Source organism: Corylus avellana, chromosome ca1 (genome assembly GCF_901000735.1).
Source record: "Corylus avellana chromosome ca1, CavTom2PMs-1.0".
Classification (NCBI taxonomy): Eukaryota; Viridiplantae; Streptophyta; class Magnoliopsida; order Fagales; family Betulaceae; genus Corylus; species Corylus avellana.
Window position 1 is genome coordinate 1,242,933 of NC_081541.1, and position 26,519 is coordinate 1,269,451.

Below are 26,519 nucleotides of genomic sequence, written 5' to 3' on the forward strand. Positions count from 1 at the left end.
GCCCAGTATTATATGTCCAAAATGCAATTCTATTTGCCAACTCGTTGCAATTACAAGTACTTTCTGAAAAAGAAAAACAATAGCAAAAATTGAAGTTTACTCCAGCTTATATATCTACTGAGTCACCTAAGCTCAATATAGCCCCTGTTTATTACCCAGCAGTATTGCTGTCTATGCAAAGACCATCCCTTAGTCAATAAAGCCACCCAAAAGAAGCACTTAAATTATTCATCGGAGCATCTACATGAGTTAAAGGTCCTTTTTGAATTCCAGTATTCACTAATGGAAGGGACATAAGTAGCAAGCAGCCGCTTTTCTATTTTTTTGGGTTGTCTGTTTTAAATGATTTCACTGAGATATATCAGTTGGCTTAGGGTTAGATATAAAACAAACACTGTATGCTTTTTTAATTTTTCAAAGGATGTATGCATGCTAAAACAGAAGGACTAAACAGACAGACTTAAAAGAAAGAGTTGCTCTCACATCTTAGGACAATAAGCAGATTTTGTTTGCCAAAAACACAAAACTAACAGCTAATTTGCATCATTGCCAATAGCATCATTCTTAGATACGAGAAGAATGAAGACATGTTACTTGGCTTTGCATAGAACATAATTTTGAAGAAGAATATGTCCTTAGAAATGTATGCTAAAGCAGAGGCACTAAACAGACTTAAAAGAAAGAGTTGCTCTCACCTCTTAGGACAATAAGCAGATTTTGTTTGCCAAAAACACAAAACAAACAGTTAATTTGCATCATTGTCATTAGCATCATTCTTAGACATGAGAAGAATAAAAGAAATGTTGCTTGGGTTTGCATTGAACATAATTTTGAAAAAGAATATGTCCTTAGAACGGTAGAACCCATTCTGCATCAACAAATGCAAGTCAGCTGTCAGCATCCAATATGCCCCATGATTCACGGCAATGCAATTAAAAGGAAGGAGACATCAAAGCTTGAATTTAGAATATCATGTCACCAAGGTGTGCAGCCATTGTTCAGGAACCTGCAACATGAGCTGAACCAATTCACAACCAATTGAAAGAATCAGTTCTAACACAATCGTAATTGATTGGCCAAAGGAAAAAGAACATGATCATATTTAAAAACTCAACCAGAAACTTTTTAAACAAATTAAAGCCTATGCCTACCCAAGTCACTAAATGCAGAGTTTGCTACAATGAGCTTAACATTGGACAAAACCATTTTTTTTTACAGAAAGAAGAAACATGAAACATGCCATCCTAGAAGTGCATCTATCTAAATTAAAAAAGTACAGAGATAATAACATGATGCTTCAACAAAACATAGAAACAATATAAAAATATGTCACAGATACATATAAAAGAAGATAAACCTTAACCAATAGTTTCAGATATTTCTCAAAATTTTAGCAATCCAAAGTTTAGAAATAAATCCCAAGCTAAAAGGGAGTATAGAGAGAAAAGAATAAAAAAATAAAGATCACACAAGTAATATGAGATCGTTCAATAAGAATATGTTGCTATTAAAGTAACTAGCCTTCCACTATTTGTCTGGAATCAAAATAAAAATCAAATTGAACAATGGAACTTATATTCGATGTTAGATGTTCCAAAGTTGCATAAATGTCATTACAATGAGGATGGGTTTTATCTTCTACAGAGAACACATGAACTCTGCTGTCCATCTCAATCCAACTACACCCGGGAGCCTTTTTGACCCCTATGTCCGTTAATCTCTTCCTCAAATTGAGCTTTTCCCCCCATTTTCCCAATATAGAATACATGTTAGACATAATAACATAAGCAGATATTGGCTGAGGATCCAAACTGAACATCTTCTCAGCGACTCTCCCACTCATCTCCACGTCCATCCAGAACCAACAGGCACTAAGCAAAGCTCCCCAGACAATCCCATCTGCATCAACAGGCATCTGTTTTATAAACTCCTCAGCTTCTTGTAGATGGCCTGAGCGACCAAGAAGATCCACCGCACATGTGTAGTGTTCTATAGTTGGGGTTACTCCATAAAATTTTTCCATTGAGTGGAAAATTCTCATCCCTTCATTGACTAGACCAACACGACCACAAGCAGACAGAATCCCAATGAAGGTAGCTCCATTAGGAACAACTCCGTGCTTTAACATATCTCCAAACAGTAAAATTGCTTCAGAGCCAATTCCATGATGTGCATATCCATTAATAAGAGCTGTCCAAGCCGCCACATTGGGTGAAGAGATACTACAAAATGATTTTTGAGCATCATGGATGCTCCCGCATTTGGAGTACATGTCTACAAGAGATGTTCCAACATAAGCATTCGATTCAAATGGTGTTTTAATCAGGTGGGCGTGAAGTAGTTGTCCTAGTTGAAGAGATCCAAGGCATGTACAGGCATGAAATAGAGCAGAGAATGTTGATCTAGTACGGTCTATTGATAATATGTGCATGGTCACATAGAGTTTGAAAGCCTCTTTATACTGATGGTTTTGAATATAACCTGACATCATTGAATTCCATGTCACTGGGTTTCTCTCCCCTTTGGTTTCTTCAAACAGCTCCAAAGCTTTATCAATTTCTCCGTTCCTAGAATACACAGTAATCATAGTATTAAAAGAAAATATAGTTCTTTGGGTCATTTTCTTAAACAATCTTTCTGATTCCTTGACTTGACCGCTCATTGCATAACCTTTAATCATCAAATTATATGAGATTGGATTCTTTTCAATCAGTCTATTAAAAATCAGCTCAGCATCTTCAATCCTACCCATCAACATATGCCCATCAATAAGCGAATGGGAAGCATTTAAACATGGGTTTCTAATCCTATCATAAACTATCCTGGCATCCTCAATAGCTTCACAACCACAATAAAATTCAATCAACGCGCCACCAATCGACTGATCAAATTCAAACCCGTATTTGATCAAAAGCCCATGGACAATCCTCCCTTCACGTAGGCTTCCTAATCTCCCACAAGCCCTTATAACGCAATCCAATGTAAACTCATTAGGCATCACCTCACTACTCCTTCTCATCTTCCTAAACAACTCCAAAGCTCTTTCACATCCATCCTCCCTCCTCATATATCCAGAAATCAACGTAGTCCATGCCACAACATCCCGGGATGGCATCCTTTTAAACACGTCCAAAGCCTCACTCATTAAGTTACATCGCACATACCCTACTAGCATCAAACTCCACAACAACTCATTTTCATCACGCAACTCGTCAAACACCCGCTTAGCTCCTTCAATCTCAATACAGTTCGCGTAAAAGTACAGCAATGCACTACTCAAAAGCTGAGATCTCTCAAACCCAGATTTTAAAACCAAACAATGAAGCTCTTTTCCCTCGCACACCGATACCGAATGTGCGCACGCACTTAGTATAGTAGAAAAAGTGGTCTCGTTGAGCTTCATATTGCTATGATGCATATTTGAAGCTAGTTTCAGAGCTTCATCGTATTTTCCACATTTGGAGTAGCCAGAAACCATGGTGTTCCATGAAACAACAGTTCGTTCCGGCATCTCATCAAACAGTTTGCGAGCAATGTCTAGTTGGCCAATTTTGCAATACTTTGTGATGGAAATGTTGGTGGAAACGATGCGGTTGCGAGGGGTTTCCGGAGGCAGGTAAAGGGTTGTAAAGGGCTTGAAGCTCTTTCCCCAGCGACTGTTCTTCCAGGTTCCCAGAAAAGAAGGTTTCTGCAACATTCCGTGTGCGCTTATCTCCGCGACATAGAGAGAGAGAGAGAGAGAGAGAGAGAGAGAGACAGACAGAGAAGCTAAACGTCAAACGGTCATTTACATGTGTCACAACTCACAAGTAAAAAACAAAATAAAAATGCCATGACTTATTGATCTCCAACATTGCCACATGGCCTGTGCCACCAAACTAAAAAGGTTTTTTTCCTTTTTTTTTTTTTTCTTTTTCTTATTAATTTGTTCCCGAAAACTGCAAAAAAGAAAAATCATCTCATTTTTTATTTATGTATTAATGAGTGAATCTATTAGTAAATGCAAAACTCAATCGAATCCATAAATCTAATTGTGAATTCATTAAATTTGTAAAATAATGGTTAAAAATGATTAGCTCTTGTTTGATTAAAATTGTAACTCCTTCAAAGTGGGTATAATTTTATTTCGATCACAATCACATGGCAGTTTCCCATCAATAGGGCTAGCAATTTTGACATGATCCGCGAACCCGACATGAACACGACACGAAGTTAACAGATATTGGGTTTGAGCTTATCGGGTTCGTGTCTTAATCGGATCCACCCAATTAAGACACAATTAAATTCGTGTATGTCGGGTCAACCCGGCGGGTCCACGAGTCGACCCGCCACCAGACCCATTTAATTTAATTTAATTTTTTTTTTTAAAAAAAAAAAAAAACCTATGTCTAAGTTCTAACTAAGTTAACCCTAACACTTATTGACTCACTCACGGCTTCATTTCACTCTTCACTTCACTAGCATATTCCTTGTTTTTTCGTTACTTTTTCTATGTGGATCTATATATTAAAACATTATCTTTTAAATCATTATTTATATATTAAAACATTCTCTTTTAAAACTTTTTATTCTTATCGGATGGTTAGGATAAATTTGACTAGTCCTTTGGCCTAAGAGATCCCTTTATTAAATTATTTTTTCCAATTTTGATTAAGGGTTTTTTTAAAAAAAAAACGGGTCGGGTCGGGTTACCTGTTTAGCGCACGAGTCGTGTCGGGTCGTATCTACCTGATATGACCCGGTTATGCTAAACGGGTTAAGCGGGTCGTGTCGGATTACCCGAATATTTTCCGTGTTATAATCGTGTCAGACACGCTAACCCGTTTAGCTAAACAAGTTGTGTTCGTGTCTCGGATAATCGGATCACGGGTCCTAATCGGGTCTACCTGATTACCTGTTTTGCCAGCCCTACCCATCATCCATAGAAGATCAGTATTTTGTGTGTAAACCGCTACTGCGTATGGTGGCTATTGGCTAAACACTAAAAGTAATAATTAAACCCGCTATTTCAAACAGCGCGTCTGGCTGCAGCAGCATACGCCATAAAACACTGATTCTTATATTGCCTTTGTCTCCAAAAAAAGATAATAATAATAAAGAAGCCACTCCTGCGAATCTTCGATTTTTTTATCATCCCAGTTTCCTTAAATTCAGTCTTTTACGGCCACGTATCCTTGTTCTGTATAATGTATCCAACTCTGCATAAACAGAACGCCATGCATGAAGCCACGTACCTCTATCCAACCACCCCTTTCTCTCTCTCTCCCTCTCCATTTACTTATCCAACTTTCAAAACCAAGACCAAGGAAGACAGAGAGAGAAAGAGAAAACCTTATAAAGCCCAGTAGAGTAGAATTTTTCATCAAAATCTTATCTGTAGTTTTCTTATCCCATAAGCTCTCTATCTAATAGTATGGTGAAGCTAGCATCGGCACGAGAAAGCCGAATGTACGGACCCCGGCTGGCCCGAAGCCGGTTGGAGTACATAAACGCGGGCCTATACGTGTTCGCCACCATTGTGCTTCTCGGTGGGTTTGCGGCTCAGTTCTCAAAGGAGCCCAAGTCCGGTCTTGTTCTTTTGCTCATAGGCTTGGCGCTTATTGTAATGGTTAATGTTCATGACCTTGTGGCGCACCTTGCCGGGGTCGATTACCGCCTGCAAATGATGGGGTTCGACCCGCAGCTCGCGCTCGTGGAGGTTGCTGTTCCGGTGGTTCAGGTTCTGGGATCGCTTCTTTTCTTCTTGGGGATTCTCTTTCTTTTTATTCAGGTACATATATGTTTTTCTCTCTACTTTTGTTTAGATGGCTAGCTTTTTTATTTATTTCGATTTTTTTTTTTTTTTTTTATTACGAACGCAAATTGTAGGAAGAGAAAGGATATGGTTACTTCAAATTGGAAAAGTATGGTATGAACATGCTCATTGCTGGCTCTGTTTTATGGATGGTTGGATCGATCCACAACTCGTGCCAAATCTATGAGAGAGCTGGTGGGCATATCCAAATCTTGCAGCACGGTGTTCTCATCCCGTTTCTGATGGGAAGTTTGTTGTTCGTGGTGGGTGCAATTCTCAACAGTCGCGAGCAATCTGGGTGGATCCATCATGGACTGGAGCTACTAGTAAGTTGCCCCATTAATCCAATCTTGGAGGGTGTTTTTTTTTTTTTTTGTGAAAGTTATATATAGATGTGAAGTGCTTTATTCGTTTTGTATTGAGGTTATCCCACATCGGTTATATGTGAAAGAGGCGTGGTCACTTTATAAGTGTGAGGAAAAGCCTCACCTTTTAAGCTAACTTTTGGAGTTGAGAGAGGTATAAGACCACCTAAAATTAGTATCAGAGACCAAGTTTACAAGTCTTGCCCAACAGTCCATGGGAGAAATGGGTTGTCGCTGCTTAAACTCCGGGCCCGATGTGTAAGGAAAAGATTGTTTGGATTATCCCACATCAGTTGTGGAAGCTGGTGATCACTTTATAAATGTGAGGGAAAGCCTCATCTCTTGAGCTAGCTTTTGGAGTTAATTAAGAGATGCCAAGAACACCTAATATTTTGTCTCCAAAATAAACAATCATATCGGCCCAAAAAACCAACACAAAAATCTGATTGTAGATATTGGCAGACAATTTGAGTGCTAGTGCAGAGAAGTTTCTAAATTCTTGGAAGGGTCTCTATATATGCAGGGCATGACTTGGATCTGGCTGGGGATTTTTGGGAGCCTGTTCTTCTTTGTTGGGGGATTAGCAAATGTAGTTAAGGTGTACACGATGCAGCAAATTGAAGGACTAAGGCTGGAGAAGCTGCGGGGAGGGGCACAAGAGCGACTGAGCCAAGAAAGGGAAGGCCAGGTCCCCCTCATCATTGAAGAGCACAGGATCAGAAGAAGGCAAGCCGAGGAAGCAAAAGTGGTTCCTGGTCCAACACCATATAAGGATGTCCTTGTTGGTCAGAGTTAAATGCATGTACTTATTTGTCTTAATTGTAACAACCTCTTTGGTTATTTGATTCACCCTCCATTTCTTAGCCTTGCCTAGAGTTATACGGTAGAATTAGCAGTTTGATCATGTTTTGTTTCCTATTTATCTGGAGGACATAATCTGAATATCTAATTTGGATTACATTTCTCTTAGGCCTTCATTTTTGGCTCTATTACCTCCATGTGTATGTTAAATTTGACGTGTGGCCGGTTGAGTAGATCTTGTATCATTACTCTTTTTCTACTCTTCACATTTATTTATCATATTCATTTTATACCGACAAATGGGACATGTACCTAACATTATTTGTTTGCGATTACACCGAGATACTTGGAACGTAACCTTATAACCTAATTGTTTCTCAAACTTGAGATTTTGGGGTAATTAAAGAATATTAAAATATAGGAAAGCAGAAAGCAAGAGAAAGAGAATAATATCAGATTTTATTTGGCTTTTGATCCAAGTTTGCACTGAAACGATGTTCTTCCTGAAGACGAGCAAATCATTATGGTAGCTTAAATGGCTCATTTTGAGGTTGCTGCTGGCCTTTCAATAGATCCAGTGTGAGTAAGAGAATTATAAAAATTCTTCCCTTGTTCACTTCTTTTGTATTTGGTGAAGGGGAAATTATTAGTTAAAGGAATTTTATTTTTTTTATAATCAATGAAAAATTAGACTCAAAAGTGAAAGAAAATGCATGGCTTATCCTTATTAGATGAAGCTGGCCGGGGTGTTCTTTGGTCACCTTCTTCTACCACCATAATTAACTTTTGTACAACTATATACTAAAAAATTACATATATTCCAAATTTTGACCAAACAACAAAAAATAAATAGTATATATATAGTTTGAATTTATCACTCTTTTTAAATACATGATCAAACAACTCAAAATACAAAATATAAAATATATTTTTTTGTAAATATGTATTCTTATTGTAAGAATATTTTGACAAAACAGACGTTTAACTAAAAATATTTCTCACATTTAGGACAAATTAAAATACTTTCTTAAACCAAATATAAAATACTTATTGAGATACATTAGGAAACGTAAAATCTTTTTCTCTTTAAAATATTTGATTTGAAAAAATACTTGTTTAATATTAAAGGTCCGCTTGGGATTGCAGTTTCAATAAGTGAAATTTTTAAAATTGCTACTTTTTAAAATTACAAAAGTGTTTCGTAAAATATGTTAAAAAATATTTTTGTTATCAAATATTTGTTATGAGAAATCGTAATTTTAGTTTAAATTCACATTTTTTTAAATAAGCACCCCTAGCTTCCTTATAGAAATCACAATTTTTTTTTTCTAATTTTAGATTAATTGTTTTTTCAATCGCAACGTCAAATACGTTACGTTTTACGATACATTTTAAAAATTCGCAATTTCAACCGCACCCAAAAAACCGTAACACCCTGTATAAGCCCAAGCCCACGCAAGAGTATCAATCAGAAACAGTTACAGGCCCGAGCCCGACGTCATGGACCGTTTTCCCTCCTATCAAAATTGATCCGCCTCATCAACGTCCTACCTCCTCCACTAAAAATTCGCCACCTCAGCCAAGTTACGCTCCAAAAAACATAACAAAAAAATCAGCCCCACACCACGATAATAAATCGAGGGACAAAAACTCTTTTTAGCTCCCAACCTCTGAAACCCTAAAAAATCACCAAAAAAAAAAAAGAAGCTCTAGCTCCGCGAATTCTTCAGGTGCTTCAATTTATTTTTCATTTCCTCTCCAATTCGCTCTAATTTTCGCAATCGTATGTGATTGTGTGTTTGCTTATATACACGCGGAAACCCTTACCTTTTCGCTCCTCTATTTGATTTTGATTTTTCTGCTAATCTATCTCTCCCTCTCTATATATACGAGTGTCTGCGTTAGAGAAATCAGGGAAATCATAATTTGACGTATTAAGGAGCATATTTGAACGTTAGAATAAAATTGATAGAGTGAATCGCTTATATGTCGTTAGAAGTATACTTTTTAGGTGATATATATATATATCTTGCGCGTTCTTTTGTTTTGCTTGCTTTTGAAATTGGGATATGTATTGCTCAGCCAAATTGATTTTTTAGGACACAAATTTGGTTTTAAATGTCTCTTATCTTAATCATAGGTGATGCATGGTTAAAGTATTATTGGCGTTCTTTATGTATTCGAATTAGGTTATTGAGAAATTCTGCCTTTCTGTGTTCTGTTTGACTTGGGTAGGTAATTCCTTTGGTTGGTACACATGGTTAGTTTTCAATTTGTTGTTGTCACATCTGTTTTTGCTTGCTCTGGCTTGTGTTTAGGTCTTTTGCTTCCACATTGGAAAATGTAATTTGTGCTTCTGAAAAAGTAAATTGAAAAAGGCATTCTGGAAACTCATTGTACAATTTTTCTGACCATAAAGGGTCCGATACAGAAACAAACAGGTCTGATACAACAACGTGTTTTGCATCCAGAATGCATTTTTAGTATCATAAATTTGGGTTCACAATTTATTGTTCTATTTCTGTTAGACAAGAATTGAGACAACAAGTGCGGGAAACAACTTCACAGAATTAGAGAAGAAACCCATCCAAATGTATATTTAGGTTCTGTTATATGTAGTATGTATACTGCTATAATACACGAGGCATGCATGCCAGGAAAGGGAAATCATATTAATATTGGAAAGTGAAATCATATTAATATTGTAAAGGAGAAGTCAATTTTATTAAAGTACATACTTCTATGTCAGAGAACCTGATTATGAAATGGGTTTGTTTATAGCGATCCTTAGGCCTACACGTTTTCTTGGTGTTCTTTTATAGGGTGGGGTTACTGTTCGAATGGCATCTGTATCCAGTCAGCCACAGTTTCGTTACACCCAACCTCCATCCAAGGTGCTTCATTTGCGTAACTTGCCATGGGAGTGCACAGAGGAGGAACTGATTGAACTTGGGAAACCATTTGGTAAAGTTGTGAATACAAAGTGCAATGTTGGAGCAAACCGAAATCAGGCTTTTATTGAATTTGTGAGTATAATTTTATGGTAGTTTAACTTTTGAATTTTTAGGTTTTTGTCCTGCTATTTATGTCATGTGATGAATTGTTACTTTTCCATATCTTAATTTCTTCAGGCTGATTTAAATCAAGCTATTGCTATGATATCATATTATGCCTCATCCTCAGAGCCTGCTCAAGTGCGCGGAAAAACCGTCTACCTACAGTACTCAAATAGGCAAGAAATAGTGAACAACAAAACTACTGCAGATGTTGCTGGAAATGTACTGCTGGTAACAATAGAGGGTGCCGATGCACGCCTTGTCAGCATTGATGTTTTACACTTGGTAAGCAAATTGCATGCTTTCCTTTACAGTTGAAGAGGTAAACTTGCTACTATAAGGATGTATCCACTGAATTATGTTGTAATTAGGTTGCGGTTTGTCACGTTTTGGAAAGCATTTGTTTGACGTATATGTAAATGGATCAGCAGGCCCATTTCAAGGCAATATCTTCGATGGCAGCTTAATGCATCGGGAGAAAGAGCGCATGTGTGTTTGTCTCCTTTCTCCTTTCCTTAACACTGGCTCTTTCTTCCCTACTCTTCCTCCTCAACTTCCTATACCTACCATTCTAATAGTACAGGCTTTTATCATTTTCTTTTCTCTTGTACATCCCTCTTCCTCTATTTTCTGCATGCCGTGATTTTTTGCTAGTAGCATAGCTACATCTAGTATAGTTCTTATGGAATTTTGTATTAGTCGACTATTTGATCTATGTAATTATATTAAAATCTTAGTTGTAATTTTTTTTTTTTTTTTGATAATTGAGGTATTGGCATCGAAGTGAATGCAAGCTTGATGAGGTTGATCTTCATTCCCTTTGTGGATATAAATGTCATGGACAGACATTATCTTTCTATCCTTCTAAGTAATTAACTAATGATAGCTTTAGACACTAGTTCGTAGCTGAAGTTGTTAATTTTACAAAACCTTGATGCCAATCCACATGCCCAACAGCAGTATATTGTTAGCATTTTTCCATGGTGAATGCTGAAGGGATTATCAGAAATTCTTAGTTGGTCCTTTGTTTCTTTTATTCTTCTTAAGTTTGTGGTTTTTATTTGAGGGAGTTATTTATTTTATATAAACATAGTATTAGATGAAGTTTTAACCTGCACATTTCTCATAGCATATTTTTGACGATAGTGTGAATGCTGAGTGCTGTATTTTTTAAATATTCTTTCTTTTCTTAGCAAATATTTATTATTATTACTATAATTTTATACACATGAAATGATGGTTTCTATGTCTAGTGGCTTGTGTAATTGATAAAATCTCAGTGGTCTTTGTTTGAACTTATAGATGCTTCTGGTTTTCTGCAATTAATTCTGGGAAGGGATCCTAGATTGTTATTGGGTCTTGAGTTCATAGGACCTTTTTTTTTTTGTATATTTTTCTGAAAGTTATTTAGTGATGCAGGTTTTTTCAGCTTTTGGATTTGTGCATAAGATTACAACCTTTGAGAAGACAGCCGGATTCCAGGTCTCTTATCCTTTTCTTTTTTTGGTCCTTTTCCCCTTATTCTTCCAGCATTTGAGTAGAAGCTCATTTTGTATATGATCCTTTTTTCAGGCGCTGGTACAATTTTCAGATACAGAGACAGCCTCTTCTGCGAAGAATGCCCTTGATGGAAGAAGCATTCCTAGGTGACAGTTGTATTAATTGTTTGACATGCTATTTAGTCCAACTTCTATGGACCGCATGCTTGTTACGTGGTACACATGCATTCAGACTGGTCACCATTGGACCGTTAGACAACATTTGTGGCATAAGCGATCTGTCAGACTCCAGATTGGCTTAAAGTTTTTGTTGCCCCACTTGTATCTATAACATTTTCCATTGAACATGGGGAAAATATTGGCTTGCTGTATTTTTCCAACAGGACCATTCTTTATGTAGAAAATGTGCTATGTCGGATCTTTGAATGGTAGATCCTCGCACATTCATGTGCTCCATTGACAGAGCTATGCGCTTTAAATACCTTATCAGTTATCAACTGTGCCTGCATTAGGATTTACTGACATCTTTTGTCCTTGGTTTCAGGTATCTTCTTCCTGAGCATGTGGGACCATGTGCTCTTAGGATCACATATTCTGCACACACAGATTTGAGCGTGAAATTCCAGAGCCACCGGAGCAGGTATTCCTGTTTCCTTTTACAAGCATTAACAGTCTGAGTCTTTTTACTCCTAATTGTTTTGCGTGTAAGATGCATATTTCCCTTTTCGGTTGTACATGTATTGTGTATGCAGTTCTTCCTAGTTTGTTACCTCTTTTCCATCGTTCATCCTTATCCTTTGGCGCAACCCTTTTATCACCATTTTGCTCACATTATTATAACTACATTTCAGGGACTACACTAATCCTTACCTTCCTGTTGCTCCATCAGCCATTGACGGAAGCGGTCAGGTAAGGCTTTGGGAATTGACACCTCCTTCGTTATATAGACTTCTACTAGGTGGCACTCAGACAATTCTATAGGCATATTTAGTGATGGGCAAAGGTGTTGAACAGAGTACTGATTCTTGATTTTCACATAAGAGTCTTCCTATGTCAAATATTACTATTATTCAATGTTAATTCCTTTAGATGTTTTGAAAGAGTTCTCATGCACAATAGCATAGCACGGCCACTGCCAAACTTGGTCATGCATGTGATTCATGACTTGCAATTTTTATTACTTAGAGATACTTAAAATCTATGAAATTTTACGTGGTTTGATTAAATGGAAGTGTTTTGTCATCATTGCAGTTAACGGTGGGGTTGGATGGGAAAAAACTAGAAGCAGAGAGCAATGTTCTTCTTGCATCTATTGAAAACATGCAGTATGCTGTCACCTTGGACGTTTTACACATGGTACTTACGATCACATTCCAAGATTAAAGTCTTGGTTGACTCTTCTGTTCTTTATTATTATTTTTTTCTTTATATTCAAGTCATACACTTTTCTTTTGTGTTAAATCATTTTCTCTCTCTCTCTCTCATTAAGTCATACTCAATTATGATATTTTTCATTTTTTGTTTTCATGGCTAGGTGTTTTCTGCTTTTGGGCCTGTCCAAAAGATTGCCATGTTTGATAAGAATGGGGGTGTACAAGCTTTGATTCAATACCCTGGTAATCTTTAAACCTGATTGTTCATTTTTTATCACAATATCGTAATTACCAAACAGGAGCAGGAAAAAAGAAAACAAGAGAAAATGTCCACCTATCTTTAGCCCAAGTGCTAGGCTGCTAGCCTGGGCACTAATGTAATTGCTGAAGCTAAATGCCATTAAAATATATTATCATGGTTTTCTGTTGCCTGGTCACATGAAACCAACTGCTAATTGTCTACTCAAGTTGCAACTGAACAGGTAGTTGTTGTGTGTGCTTGTGGGTGTGCATTCTTTTTCTACTAATTTATTGAGTCTGTTCATTAGGATTAAAAGCATTTCTAACAGGCAATGAGTTATACTCTTACGACATTGCCCTATGTATATGGGCAAATCAACTTTAAAATATAATGGATTAGTTGCCTTGAGGAAGATGGATATCATATTTTGCTACCCAAAACACGTGCCTTGAATTTGTTGGCAGATGCATGATGTGTGTTAGACATGCTCGTATTATTTGGGTTACCGTATCACTCTTATGATATGTAAGCATTAGTGCTATTTGGGTTTTCCTCCACATCTAGTCACAAATTATTGCAGCCTGTTTTATATAATAACAGTTGGGAAGTATAATTGGGGCCTATGGTGGTTGCAGATGTTCAGACTGCTGTTGTTGCTAAGGAAGCTCTGGAAGGACACTGCATCTATGATGGAGGGTTTTGCAAGCTTCACATCTCTTATTCACGCCATACTGATCTCAGCATTAAGGTAATCAAACTATATCCTTTGAAAAGAAGTTTGTCTTATGTGGAGTATGATGGTCATTTTCATTAATCACTATAAAGTGTGGTAAATTGTGGATACAACTTCTGATTAGCCAACCCTTTATCAAATGTGCAAAGTAACGCATTGATTGTACCCTTCGGCTTTTTTACAGAAAGAAAGCCACTTGTTGGTGAGAAGGTAGGGAAACGTGATTTGTGATTAGATGAATTTATGTGCTGATAATATTGATAACTGTTTGTTGTTGTATCCTTTTTCCTTATTTGTTTTGTGTGCAAAATCAGTGTTCTTGTTCCTGGTTTCATTATGGGATGCATTTTAGGAAACAGAGGTCCACAGATGTTTGATTTTTTCGTTTAGTTTATTCAAAGAAGTTGGTTTTGATGTTATCTTGCAACTTAACGCGCACTTCAACAAAATGTTAGTCATCTTAGGTTTTTATTAATGCCTGAAATGTAGATCAGTAAGTAGAGTTTCTTCTGCTTACCTTCTCCCATTCCCTGCCTTAGATATGGCTTCCTGTAGTAGATGACACCTAAAGGGTGCTATTGGTTCAACAGAAACGTAGTTCTAGGAAAACATCCTTTGAAACTTCCAGTGTTTGTTTTTTTTTTTTATTTTTCGTAGCTACCTATATTTGCTGTTTTAACACAAATTAAAACAGGTACGTTGATCTGTGATTGATGGGCATTCAGCAGACCTTATCCTTATCTTTTGGCTTTTTTCTTCTCTTTTCTTTTGAGGGGTGGAGTTTGGGTGAAGGGGAGTGACTTCTGAGTTGCCTGTGGATTGAAATAGTATATTTTGTTGTATAGTATCGCTGCAAGTGTGCTGCATGTATTTTGGCCTTTTGCTTATATATGAAAAAGGGGTGGGGTGGGATAGAGGTTTGTAGTAGGTCTCTAGTCTTTGATTTACGAAGCATGTGTACAGAATTAAACTTGAAAAGGTGATTCTTACATTTGGAGCTTGGCGTGTTGATTACAGGTGAACAATGATCGGAGCAGAGACTATACAATCCCTAACACTCCCATGGTGAACTCCCAACCCTCGATTCTGAGGCAACAGCCGGTTTCAGCGATGGGTCCCACTGTTCAGTATAATGGGGCTCCTTATACTCCGACTCAAGAGCAGCAGCAGCCTGGGATGCCCCAGACTTCAGCTGGGTGGGGCCCAGGAGTTCCCCCAATGCCTCAGTCCATGCCAATGCAGATGCATAGTAATCCATACATGCCACCTGGGACAATGCCGCCTCAAGGAATGATGCAGTCGCCAATCCAGAGTGGCTTACCACAGTCATCAATGTTGCCCCCATATGGATCTGGTCACATGCAATAGCCATAGATGGAGGCAGACGAAGGCGTGAGGGGACGGTTGCCCCCCCCTCCATTGCGCTTCTTGGAAGGATCTGCCTTTAATTGCTTCATCTTTTGGTTTTTGGTTTGCTTTAATTACCCCTTTCTTTGGTTGTAATTCCTCTCAAACCAAGTCAAGGCTTGAAAATACACGCCAAAGCCAGTTAAGTTTCTTTTTGTGTTTAAACTAATTTCTTCAGAATGTTTTAGCCACTTTTGGTTCTCATTTTTCATCATTAACAATTAGTGTTCAATATGAGTAATATGCTATTTTACTCCTTATTGTGGGGGATCAGCTACAATACGTGCTCCTCCCGGCACTGGAACACCATCACTCTCCAAATTTGGTGGCAATTATGTTTCTTCTGGCCATTTATTAATATTGCTACCTTATAGGATCAGATGAATCATGCCTGTAGCAACTTGCGTTTTTTCATGTGGGCATGTTTATTTGAGAGAAGCATATTCTTCTGCTTTTTCTTCTTGTTTTCCGTTAGCCCATTCATATGACTTTTTTTTTTTTTAACAAAAAAAACATAGCTTGGTATGAGGCTTTCTTACTTAGGTGCGACGAATCAAGCGAGGTGATCTGGATAATTATCAGATTCAAATTTTACTCAAGAACCAAAATTTTCAAGCTTGTAAATTATTTAATACTAGGCAAGTGATCATATGCCTGCCTCTCTCTCTCTCTCTCTTTCTCTCTTAGCCTCAAGAAAAGGTGTTTAACTCCAACGATTGTAGAAGTGGAGTACTCCCATTGGGTTTGGTGAGGGGAGGATATGAGTTGGAGGCTCCATGTTTAGAGGGCTAGATTCATGCACATTAATCTGATAATTGGGTTCTTATTACTATTTCCTTGGTAGGGTTGAGGTTAAGGGTGCGTTTGGATGCTACTAACTTCACGTTCGAGTTAGTATCATTTGCCCAAAAATAATACCAAGTATCTCCCACTTAATGAGAGAGACAAAAAAAAAAAAGAAGTTAATTATTGTCTCCCACAAGTTATTATTAAGCCTTTCTTTGAGCCTTACACAAACAAGTACCCAGACAAAACAATCACATCCTGAGGAGTTTAAGACTTTACAACAGTGATTCCATCACAACCAAAGCCGGCGCCAATTTCAATCCCAAAGATAAGGCTCTCTCTCTCTGACCCAAAAGTCTCTGTGGCTCTCAATCTCTCTCCCTCTCTCACTCGGCGAGGGAGAGTGCAGCTGAAACAGAGCGATTCTGTGCTAATCCCCACCAACAATGACCACTACTCTGCAAGCGTTTCTTCTCTGCAAACCCTCGTTTTCACTCTCTTCTTCTTCTTCTTCTTCCAAACGTTTTCATCTTCCTCGCTGTTCTTATTCTTTTTCTTCTTCTCTCTCTTTCAATCCCCTCTCTCTCTCTACGTTCACTTCCTCAACTTTCCATGTATCACGATTCTGTCGCCGGACTCTATCGGTTCCTTGCACATTACGCCCCGAAAATGCTGGTTTCGATTCCGAAAGATTGGATTTTTCCGAAACGAATCCGGTTTCCGATTCCAAAGATTTGAACTTCAAGGATTTTGATGGTGGGAGTTCGAGTTTCAACGGGAATAGTACGGTTTCCGAATTTGGAAACTCGAAAGTTGATGAATTGGGCGGTGGGAGTTCGGAGATTGAGGTGAAGAGTGAGTTTGGGGAGGTGGGGTTAGGGAATGGGGAAGTGGGTAGTGAGGGAAGGAGTGGGGAAGTGAAAGAAAGTGACGGAAAGGGTGAGAATTTGAGTGAAAGTGACGGAAAGAGTGGGAATTTGAGCGAGATAAAGAACAGGATACCTTTGATGGTGTTCTTGATGGGGATGTGGGTAAGGGTGAAAAAAGGATTTGAGAAGGTGTTGGAGTGGGAATGGTTGAGTTGGTGGCCCTTTTGGAGGCAGGAAAAGAGGTTGGAGAGGTTGATTGCGGAGGCTGATGCGAACCCGAAAGACGTGGCGAAACAGAGTGCTCTGCTGGCCGAGCTCAATAAGCACAGGTTAGGTGATTCAGTTTTGTGCTCTTTTAATGTGTTATCATCTGATTGGCTGCTGGAAAATAATGGAAGGGAATGGAGTTGTGGTTTGTGAAGTTTATGTTTCTTGTTGTTTTCTTTTATGGGGAATGGAGTCCAAGTACAGCATATAGTTGCGTTGGTGTCTGCTGAGCAAATTTATAGCAAGTGTGGGAGTCGAAATGTTAATTTTATATTGTAAGCCTTTCTATGTTTCTGTTGTACTTTGTTGCTAAGAATATGGAGGAAAAGAGAAATGATGAAGACTATAACACCTTTAACAGACACGTAGTCTTTTACAATGTTACACCACGTAATAACTTATCATAGGATCAATATTTTACTAACCCCCTGTTAGATTATATGACATCTACATGCCCAACAAGCTTGCCAAATATCAGGATAATTGGAAATTAAGAACTGCCTCATCTAAAAAAATGGTCAAGATTATGATTTTATTTAATATTTTAACTTATAAGTTGGTATAAGATTAATGTCAAATTCAGTATGCACAGCAAGCATATAGAGGACATGTAATTCAAAAGTACTAGATCGCGAAGAGTTACTTGAACCCAACCCATATATATATACACAAAAATGCATAAATACACACAAGCATACATATATTCATGTATGTTTCTATATATAAAGAAATCAACTACATTTCTTCTTTGTTGGGAAGTGAGACAAGGTCAGAATCAGTGGATGTTTAATGATAGTTCCAAGCAGGAATACAAGGGCATTTGTTTTTTTATTTTATTTTGTAGCATTTTTTTTTATTCGAGTAAGAAAAAACCGTTTGCAATTTTTTTTTCACATTTTTCAGTCCAGAATCTGTCATCAAACGATTTGAACAAAGGGATCATGCAGTAGACAGTAGAGGAGTTGCCGAATATCTTCGAGCTCTTGTAGTCACCAATGCTATTGCTGAATATCTTCCAGATGAGGAGACTGGGAAGCCTTCTAGTCTTCCTACATTGGTAATTAAGCCCGTTCTTCTCCTCACCAGCTGCATGTATTTGATTACCCTTGGTCTAACATTCCCATTGTCATGTTTTGGACATTTTGGTACTTAATTGGTTCTAGACTGTTGTCTTTGGTTGTTTTTAACTTTTTATCTTATCTTATGTTCTTCTAAATGTCCATATCTATGGTATGACTTTAAATCAACCAACACCTTGTAATAGATAATAAAATGCATTTGGACCGGTCTGGAAATTCGTGTGTGTGTGTGGAAGCAATGGATTGGTATATCTCATGAGTTCTACAAAAAAAAAAATGGAGATTGAATATCCCTTACTGTTATCTAAGAAATTCACCTTTCTATCACGCTTATCTTACCAAAGTGCTATGCTCAACAATCAACACGAGTGGTTGCTTGAAAAACAATTCAAGAGTTTGCGACATGGCATTCAGTCATTTTATGTTTTAAATATGTGATGTCTTTGATGTAACATATAGCCAAACAGTGTATTATTAAGAAAGAAGATAATGAAAAGTGTTGAATGGCTCAATACCAACCATGGATGCAAGCCTATCATGATTGGAAAACTTTACTTGTTTTGCTTGCTCTCTTATACCAGATGGATATTGGTGACATTCATCAAATGGATATTTAGTTGAAACCCTATTGTTAATTAAACCTGTCACGCTTTTCTTTTACAAAACCCACCATATGATTGTCTTTTGTTGAAATATTCCATATGGCAGTCATTCTTCTTTAAGTTATCAGTTTCTATCAATATTTCAAGTTTGAAAGTCATCGCCATGGTTTCTTTTTTTGCTAATTGAACGATTTTCTTCATAAGAACAACAAGGAGTAAAACAACAGCTGCAGTCCTGTCAAGTTATTCAGCTTCGCATCATTTTTGGGCTGATACTTTTACATTCTTTTAACACTTCCATGTTGCCTAATCTCACTTCCCTTTATCCCATTTTCATGTTAATTTTTGATGTGTTAGTTTTATTTAACCGATGGTTAATTTTGTGTATGTAGTTGCAAGAGTTGAAGCAGCGTGCATCAGGTAACTCAGATGAGCCCTTTCTGAACCCTGGCATATCTGAGAAGCAACCTTTGCATGTTGTGATGGTGAGTTTTAATACAAAATGTTTGTGCCATATATATTGGCAGAAGCATGTCAAAATTGTCTGCTTTTGGCATAAACTTTGATTGTATGGTGCAAGATTAAAATTTTTCCTTTGCTTTCTATGTAGATACTTTTTGTCCGTTGTTTTTTTCTTTTCCCCAAAAGTACAACCTAATAAGATTGGTTTTTCTATTAGGTTGAACAGAAAGTTTCAAACAAATCACGATTCGCGCAAGAGCTGATCTCAACTATCTTGTTTACTGTAGCTGTTGGATTAGTGTGGTATTAACATTCTGTTCCTCTTTCTTCCCCCCCCCGCCCCTCTTCCACTTCCCCATACACGTGTTTACATGCTCTATAATGCTTGCCTGTATCCCTGAGTTGTACTCACAGCATGATTTTGTTTTTTTAGGTTGATGGGTGCTGCTGCACTTCAAAAGTACATAGGGAGCTTGGGTGGGATAGGAACATCAGGCGTTGGCCCAAGTTCTTCCTATGCCCCAAAGGAGTTAAATAGAGATGTTATGCCAGAGAAGGTAGACATTTGGTATTTGATGCTCTCAGTATTGGTGACCTTTTAATGCCCAAGTTCTTTATGTGTACTTAAGGGCGCTTTACGCTTTTAATGATATTAGTCGATTACTTATTGAAAAAAAAGAAAAAGTATTGGCACCTTTTAAGAAGTTGCTAGAAATAGCTATTTTTGTTTTTTCTTAGAGGTTGGGTATCCACCTCTGTTTCCATAGAGGGGTTTGGACTATGTTTCCCTAGCAGCCAGTGGATAGGTAGAATAAATTGGACTATTTTGTGGGAGTTTCCAATAAATTTGAGAGTTCCATCTTTTACATGTACCAGATGTTGATTTGAAGCATACTGTGTAATCTTCCCGACTAATTTTTTTCTTTTCTCGCAGAATGTTAAAACATTTAAGGATGTCAAAGGTTGTGATGATGCAAAGCAGGAGCTTGAGGAAGTAGTGGAGTATCTAAAAAACCCATCTAAATTCACTCGCCTTGGGGGAAAGCTGCCAAAGGTTCGATTCAGATATTTTTATTTGGATTACTAAGATCTTCCTTGAAATTCCTTTTATATACATATTGTGCTTGATATTTTACAGATATCAGCATGCTCATTAAAAGGCTTCACGTGTTGCTTGATGTGTATGAAATGTACCATGTTATTCTGCTTTAATGGATCATGTAGTGCATATGTATAATATAGATTATGGTTTTATTAGTTAAGCTTGAAATTTTTTAAGCACTAGAGTATGGTATGCTTATGAGATTAAATGACTTCAACCTTCTTGGTTAGATTTCAAAGTCATCCTCTAGATTGGTTGTTCCCCATATTTAATGATAATTGTTGTTGTCATGGCTTTTCTTGTGCTTTTTTTTAATGGTATGCGCTGAGTGATGATGTCGTACTGATTTCATCTATTTGTAATTTGGATTTTTTGCCTCTGTGTTTGGTTATTTCTATATTATGGAGCCTGACACATACTTATTTGCAGGGAATTCTTTTGACAGGAGCACCTGGAACTGGAAAAACTCTGCTTGCCAAGGTAAGGTGTTTTTTTGTATATTCCTGCAAATGGTGTTTTATTCTGTCATGGAGCTTTGTTCCATCTGTAGATGAACTGAAGTGCTGCTGCTGTTACGGGTCACAGCACGATCCTTGGAATCTTGTCTAAAAGTTGTCTTACCGTTTGCAGGGAAACATGTTGATAAGATGTTTGATGTTATTGGTTTGAGTGTAAGACTTTATCCATACGTTATTCAATGACACTAATTGTTTTTAAATTATCAACAAAAGAAAAAGGGAATTTAGAATGCTGCAAATGTAAGCAGACAGTCTTTTGCAGATGTCTATAGCCATTAAAATTTCTTTTAGGATAAGAAGTGGGGTTCCAAATGGTGTGTTAAAAGCGAGCACTCTAATTTGCTTCCTTCTTAAACCAAATTAGTAGTCTCATTCCCTTGCTGTAATGGTATCTGCATCAATCTTATATATATGGACTTATACTGAATGGGAGATTGTTGATGCCTGTTGATGCAGAGGAAGGCTCTGCATGTCACCTTAAGTTGAATGGTTACCAGTCTTTCTTTAGTTTATGATGATGAGTTCACAATCATTTATATTGAATTTGCATGTGTATTCTGCTTGCATGACATCTTCTATTTGCATGCTTGTTCTTTTATGTGCAAGAGATGTTCACATTTCCTGATATTAATGCTTTTAATCCAATCTAGTGATGTTTTGTAATTTTTCCTGATAACTGTTTAACTTCTCTGGAACCATGAAGGCTATTGCTGGAGAAGCTGGGGTACCTTTTTTCTATAGAGCAGGATCTGAATTTGAGGAAATGTAAGCCATTTTTCACTGTCCCAAAATTGGATAACTTAAGATACTACACATGTTGATGTATTTTCACTGTGTCTTTAATTTATAATACTACTTTTTCTTTGGGGATAAGATGCGACAAATAGTTGTATCTCCTTTTATTGATTCAATATATATATCGGTTGTTCACGGTGTCCTGGGGATCTAGTTGAGGTATATATATATATCGGTCATCACTACCGCTCATGATATTTTCTTTTGCTTCAACTCTAAACATTTTAGAGTCACTCTCATCATAGCTAGACCAGTCACATGAATTAACTTTGTGCCAATGCTGTTACTGCCGACTCAAGAGAGATATTCCTTGTTGGTTGAATGATCAGGCCTGATGTGTTACAGTCTGTTCGGATCAAGAACTGGATCAGTGGGGAGATATCATTGGATTATGTTTAGATGCAATAAATTGGTTTCTTTAGTATATTATAAACCACCAGTTTATAAAACACACTTTTACCACTTTTATTTGTATTTAACAAATCTTGGCGCAGTTTATGAGATAATGGAATTGTTCACTTAGTGCTTGTATCACCTTGTGTTCTTTATTTATTTTGATGAAAACTAATGTCTGTGGCTACTCAGTTGATGGGGCAATAGATTTCCTGTTTTCCTTCTTTTGTAGTTTATTTGTCTTCTAGGATGAATCATGATGCCCTTTTCCATGGATATGCCTTCTTTGTTTGAGTAATTTAAAGAAGGGGGGGCTTTTATTGGTTGAATCTCACTTTCTCCTGCACAAGTCACTGCTGTCCACAAGAGCATTCCTGCCTTTTTTTTGGTTGGTCCTCTCCTCTCTCTTTATTTCTTATAGAATCTTGGCCCTTTCTGAGTAAATCTCTCATTTGCACTGGAAGGGATATTTGCTTCTCTTCATCTTTGGGGCACATAAAAAATTCCAGTTTCTCTTCATCTTTGTGGCACATTTTTATTTGGGGCACATAAAAAATTCCAGCTTCTCTTCATCTTTGTGGCACTTTGAAAATTCCATCTGTGTAATACATGTCCCTCTTAGCACCATAAGGGGACTGTACATCTTCTTTTCTGCCTATTGTTGTTTGCAGACCCGAAATATGAAATATGGTTTTAGCCCTGTGTTACTCTTGAGTGCGTTCATGATTGGGCCACAGTCACATGCTCCTTCTAAAGTCTGTCTTGTGAAAGGGATGACTTTAAATCTATATGATAACCTCTTTTTCTTTTTTTGTTTTGGGCTCAGACTCTGTTGCTCTGGCTTACAAACCCTCTTGCGATACCAGTAAACTCTTTTGGCCATTAAGTTTCCCTTTCAACTTTCTTTTGGTATTGGAAAGATTGTGCTGGAAACTGAAGTAGTATTAATAATCTGTTATATCTATATTCTACTGTGATGTACTGGTTTGGATATTTGTCTTTTTACATTAAACTATTCATCTGAGGGGTGGAGTCCTGTGGGTATCCTTTGGAATAAACTGATATTGGTCAGTTCTTGGAATCACTTGAATGATGGTTTAGATGTTGGGATGCTAATTTCATACTACATGTATATGGCAGGTTTGTTGGTGTTGGTGCCCGGCGCGTAAGGTCCTTATTCCAAGCTGCTAAGAAAAAGGTTTGTTGTTTTTGAGTTTTCTGGTGACTGATGGATGCATGCATGGGTGTGGGTGTGTGCTTCATGCTTTTTTTTTGTCCGGGGGGGTGGGGGGGAGCTGTTGATTTTATAAACAACCAGAAACCCTGATATGTAAATGAAGATAAATATGTCTATTTTCATTTCAAAGGTAGCCAATGACCCTATGCCACAATTTTGTGTTGTTTTTCCTCATAGGCTCCTTGTATAATTTTCATCGATGAAATAGATGCTGTTGGATCCACAAGAAAACAATGGGAAGGCCATACAAAGAAAACATTGCATCAACTGCTCGTTGAAATGGATGGCTTTGAACAGAATGAGGTACATCTAAACATGTTGAAATATGATGAGTTTCTTCCTGCGTTTCTGAATAATTTTGACATTTTTCTGTAGGGAATAATATTAATGGCTGCAACAAACTTGCCTGATATTCTTGATCCAGCTTTAACAAGGCCTGGTAGATTTGATAGGCATGTAAGTTCTTTCTCTATGGACTACCATGTTATATTTTGGTATTATTTTGAGTTTTGAAAATTGGGCCATTTTTTTTATCAATTGTCATTGGCTAACGACTAATGGACTTGTTTTTTCCCTTCTGAGAAGATATTTCTGTCCTAGACATTTGCTTCACGCTTGTGGTTTTTGATATCAGTCCCTAAATCTTGAGAACAAGAAATATCAGTTGTCAATATCCTGCTATATTATCTAGGTCAAATTTTTTCTTGGATATGTAAATTCTTCACTGATCCTTTTGACCTTTTAGATTTACCACCAGTTAACTCTAGTATCTGGACTAAATTAATTCTTTTTGGATTAGCATTCAAGATTGACGTTTGATTTTGTTTTTGATAGTTCCATAAAGTTTGTCCCTTTTTCTGTATGTCAAAAAGAGAGACCATTAACAAATAAAGATGTTTTAGATTGTTGTTCCAAATCCAGATGTACGAGGTCGTCAAGAGATACTGGAGCTCTATCTACAGGATAAACCATTGGCTGACAATGTAGATGTTAAAGCAATTGCTCGTGGTACACCAGGATTCAATGGGGCAGGTGAGTTTCCCGCCATTCTATTAAGGGAATTTGGTCGAACTTCCTGGGTTTTTGCAAGATTTCAATTTATTCTGAGTTTCTAAGATCAACAATTCATTCTTTACGTATTTCACCCCATCAATGTCACGTAATGAGTTTGCCATGTCATAGGGTCATATAAGTATTGCTGTGATTAAATAATTTTTATTATATTTAAGAAAATATGCAAGAAAAACTAAGGGGTGTGAGGTTAAGGGGTAGCCGAGCCACCCTGAAAGCCCCCTTAGGGACGGCCGAACTTGCCTCTCAAGTGAGGGGGTGGCCAAAAGCCCCCTGGGGTGGCTCAGATCATCCCACCCACATTGTGAGGGGTGACTTGGAGTAGCAAGAGGGGTGGTCGGACCACCTCCCCATCTTGGGATGGCTCAGCCACCCCCCCTCACCTGGGGTGTGGTATGGCCACCACTCCCAACCTACCCCCCTCTCAATTCTTCTTTTTCTTTTTGTATATATTTTTTTTTAACATGTGGAACTTACATAGCCTTGTGACATGGCAAAATGATTACGTGGTATTAATGATGTATCAGTTTTTAATGGAAGGAGTAAATTGTCAGTTTTTTATTCTCTTAAATGTTAGTTCATGAAACAGCTTTTTTTTTTTTTTTCCTCATGAAATACTCCAATTTTCCTGCCCTTCCCCACTTTTTGTCTTCTTTATCAGATCTTGCAAACTTGGTTAATATTGCTGCCATCAAAGCTGCTGTTGAAGGTGCAGAAAAGCTAACAGCTTCTCAGCTGGAATTTGCAAAGGACAGGATTATTATGGGTACAGAGCGGAGAACAATGTTTGTATCAGAAGAGTCAAAGAAGGTATATGCATATCATCTTTTGAGACAATCCATGGTAGGGTTTGAACCTTTGGCTTATATGGTTGAAGTTCAACTCGTTATGCCTAGAGAATCATGTTGAGGTCCAGATATAGAAATATCTCCAGAACATCATATATTGCAAAAGTGTGGAATGATGCACAAAGAAGTGAATAGATAGGTGGTCAGGATCCAATGCTGACTTTTGGCCAGAGATCTTGTCTGGGAGCAATACTTTTTTTCTTTGGTCCTTGATGTCTGCATGCAGCACGCAAAGTAGAGAATTGCATCTGCAGGACAATAAACTCTTACAGTTTTCTAGGGATTATCTATTTAGAATCCGAATATGCACGGAATACTTCCTGACATTCCTTACATTTCTTTCAGCTCACTGCATACCATGAGAGTGGCCATGCGATTGTTGCCTTCAATACAGAGGGCGCACATCCAATACACAAGGCAACTATTATGCCACGTGGATCTGCCTTAGGAATGGTCACCCAGCTTCCTTCAAATGATGAGACATCAATTAGCAAGAAGCAGTTATTAGCCCGTCTTGATGTTTGTATGGGAGGAAGAGTTGCAGAAGAACTCATCTTTGGTCAGGATCATGTCACAACAGGAGCGAGTAGTGATCTTCACACAGCTACAGAGCTAGCCCACTATATGGTATATTATAATTTCCATTTTAATGCCATGAACAATCTACATTATCCAGGAATTGGGGATCGTTTCCAATATTATATGGAACCAATAAAAGTTTCCCATTATAAATATAGTTAAAGTAGTTCCTGTTCTATACTAATGGTATTTATACTAGAGTTTATTGTCTTTTCAATTCCCTGCAACTTACGTGTGGGATTGTGGAAATGAGAATAAATCAAAATATGTTGTGACTTGGACCTCTATGTTTGTTTTAAACATGAGAATCCTTCTTTTCAATCACTTAGTGCTGTATGCATCTTTCCTATGTTAGGTATCGAATTGTGGGATGAGTGATGCAATTGGTCCAGTTCACATCAAAGAGCGGCCAAGCTCAGAAATGCAATCACGTATTGATGCGGAAGTATGGTTCTGAAATCTTCTTGGGATTTAATAAAGATATACGTATATTTTCTTCTCTTGATTTCTCTTATTGGTTGTGCAGGTGGTGAAACTCCTAAGAGAAGCATATGATCGCGTAAAAGCCTTGCTAAAGAAGGTTTGTTCATTAGATTTCTTTAGCTTTTAGGTTCCCAATTTTCGTAGAAAATAGAAAAAGAG

At 37.5% G+C, this 26,519-nt stretch overlaps 4 protein-coding genes across 5 annotated transcripts in view; 3 read left to right on the forward strand and 1 right to left on the reverse strand.

The window, feature by feature from the left end:
* Nucleotides 1–1,494: 1,494 nt before the first annotated feature.
* LOC132166982 (pentatricopeptide repeat-containing protein At2g13600-like) lies at nucleotides 1,495–3,742 on the reverse strand. Its single transcript, XM_059577861.1, has one exon. The coding sequence runs from the start codon at nucleotides 3,695–3,697 to the stop codon at nucleotides 1,517–1,519; it is 2,181 nt and encodes a 726-aa protein (XP_059433844.1). The 5' UTR covers nucleotides 3,698–3,742; the 3' UTR covers nucleotides 1,495–1,516.
* A 1,569-nt stretch (nucleotides 3,743–5,311) lies between these two features.
* LOC132179454 (uncharacterized) lies at nucleotides 5,312–7,252 on the forward strand. Its single transcript, XM_059592189.1, has 3 exons — nucleotides 5,312–5,770; nucleotides 5,869–6,120; nucleotides 6,683–7,252. The coding sequence occupies exons 1-3, from the start codon at nucleotides 5,414–5,416 to the stop codon at nucleotides 6,953–6,955; spliced, it is 882 nt and encodes a 293-aa protein (XP_059448172.1). The 5' UTR covers nucleotides 5,312–5,413; the 3' UTR covers nucleotides 6,956–7,252.
* Nucleotides 7,253–8,604: 1,352 nt separating this feature from the next.
* On the forward strand, nucleotides 8,605–15,529 carry LOC132179439 (polypyrimidine tract-binding protein homolog 2). Of its 2 annotated transcripts, XM_059592170.1 has the most exons (11): nucleotides 8,605–8,690; nucleotides 9,783–9,986; nucleotides 10,092–10,301; nucleotides 11,436–11,498; nucleotides 11,589–11,662; nucleotides 12,060–12,155; nucleotides 12,367–12,424; nucleotides 12,767–12,871; nucleotides 13,050–13,131; nucleotides 13,765–13,877; nucleotides 14,880–15,529. In XM_059592170.1, exons 2-11 carry the CDS (start codon nucleotides 9,801–9,803, stop codon nucleotides 15,228–15,230), a joined length of 1,338 nt encoding a protein of 445 aa, XP_059448153.1. In that variant the 5' UTR covers nucleotides 8,605–8,690; nucleotides 9,783–9,800; the 3' UTR covers nucleotides 15,231–15,529. The 2 variants fall into 2 exon arrangements, with proteins under 2 accessions (XP_059448153.1, XP_059448160.1); XM_059592177.1 differs by lacking the exons at nucleotides 8,605–8,690; nucleotides 9,783–9,986 and adding an exon at nucleotides 10,448–10,505 and having other exon boundaries at nucleotides 10,181–10,301.
* Nucleotides 15,530–16,297: 768 nt separating this feature from the next.
* Nucleotides 16,298–26,519, forward strand: part of LOC132177318 (ATP-dependent zinc metalloprotease FTSH 11, chloroplastic/mitochondrial) — an 11,174-nt gene continuing 952 nt past the window's right edge. Inside the window, exons 1-16 of the mRNA XM_059589590.1 lie at nucleotides 16,298–17,253; nucleotides 18,095–18,248; nucleotides 19,265–19,357; nucleotides 19,552–19,637; nucleotides 19,768–19,891; nucleotides 20,269–20,388; nucleotides 20,866–20,916; nucleotides 21,658–21,719; nucleotides 23,283–23,340; nucleotides 23,557–23,682; nucleotides 23,755–23,835; nucleotides 24,282–24,411; nucleotides 25,112–25,260; nucleotides 25,644–25,925; nucleotides 26,233–26,322; nucleotides 26,404–26,457. Of these exons, the coding sequence (XP_059445573.1) occupies nucleotides 16,502–17,253; nucleotides 18,095–18,248; nucleotides 19,265–19,357; nucleotides 19,552–19,637; nucleotides 19,768–19,891; nucleotides 20,269–20,388; nucleotides 20,866–20,916; nucleotides 21,658–21,719; nucleotides 23,283–23,340; nucleotides 23,557–23,682; nucleotides 23,755–23,835; nucleotides 24,282–24,411; nucleotides 25,112–25,260; nucleotides 25,644–25,925; nucleotides 26,233–26,322; nucleotides 26,404–26,457 (2,412 nt within the window). The 5' untranslated portion in view covers nucleotides 16,298–16,501. The remainder of the gene's footprint in view (nucleotides 17,254–18,094; nucleotides 18,249–19,264; nucleotides 19,358–19,551; nucleotides 19,638–19,767; nucleotides 19,892–20,268; nucleotides 20,389–20,865; nucleotides 20,917–21,657; nucleotides 21,720–23,282; nucleotides 23,341–23,556; nucleotides 23,683–23,754; nucleotides 23,836–24,281; nucleotides 24,412–25,111; nucleotides 25,261–25,643; nucleotides 25,926–26,232; nucleotides 26,323–26,403; nucleotides 26,458–26,519) is intronic.

Bases quoted from the DNA above. Each gene is read 5' to 3' on its own strand.
- LOC132166982 (XM_059577861.1), bottom strand. From the start codon at position 3,697: ATGTTGCAGAAACCTTCTTTTCTGGGAACCTGGAAGAACAGTCGCTGG.
- LOC132179454 (XM_059592189.1), top strand. From the start codon at position 5,414: ATGGTGAAGCTAGCATCGGCACGAGAAAGCCGAATGTACGGACCCCGG. The intron at 5,771-5,868 runs GTACATATATGT...CGCAAATTGTAG, and splicing joins TTCTCTTTCTTTTTATTCAG to GAAGAGAAAGGATATGGTTA. The intron at 6,121-6,682 runs GTAAGTTGCCCC...CTATATATGCAG, and splicing joins ATCATGGACTGGAGCTACTA to GGCATGACTTGGATCTGGCT.
- LOC132179439 (XM_059592170.1), top strand. From the start codon at position 9,801: ATGGCATCTGTATCCAGTCAGCCACAGTTTCGTTACACCCAACCTCCA. The intron at 10,302-11,435 runs GTAAGCAAATTG...TTAGTGATGCAG, and splicing joins GCATTGATGTTTTACACTTG to GTTTTTTCAGCTTTTGGATT. The intron at 13,132-13,764 runs GTAATCTTTAAA...TGGTGGTTGCAG, and splicing joins AGCTTTGATTCAATACCCTG to ATGTTCAGACTGCTGTTGTT.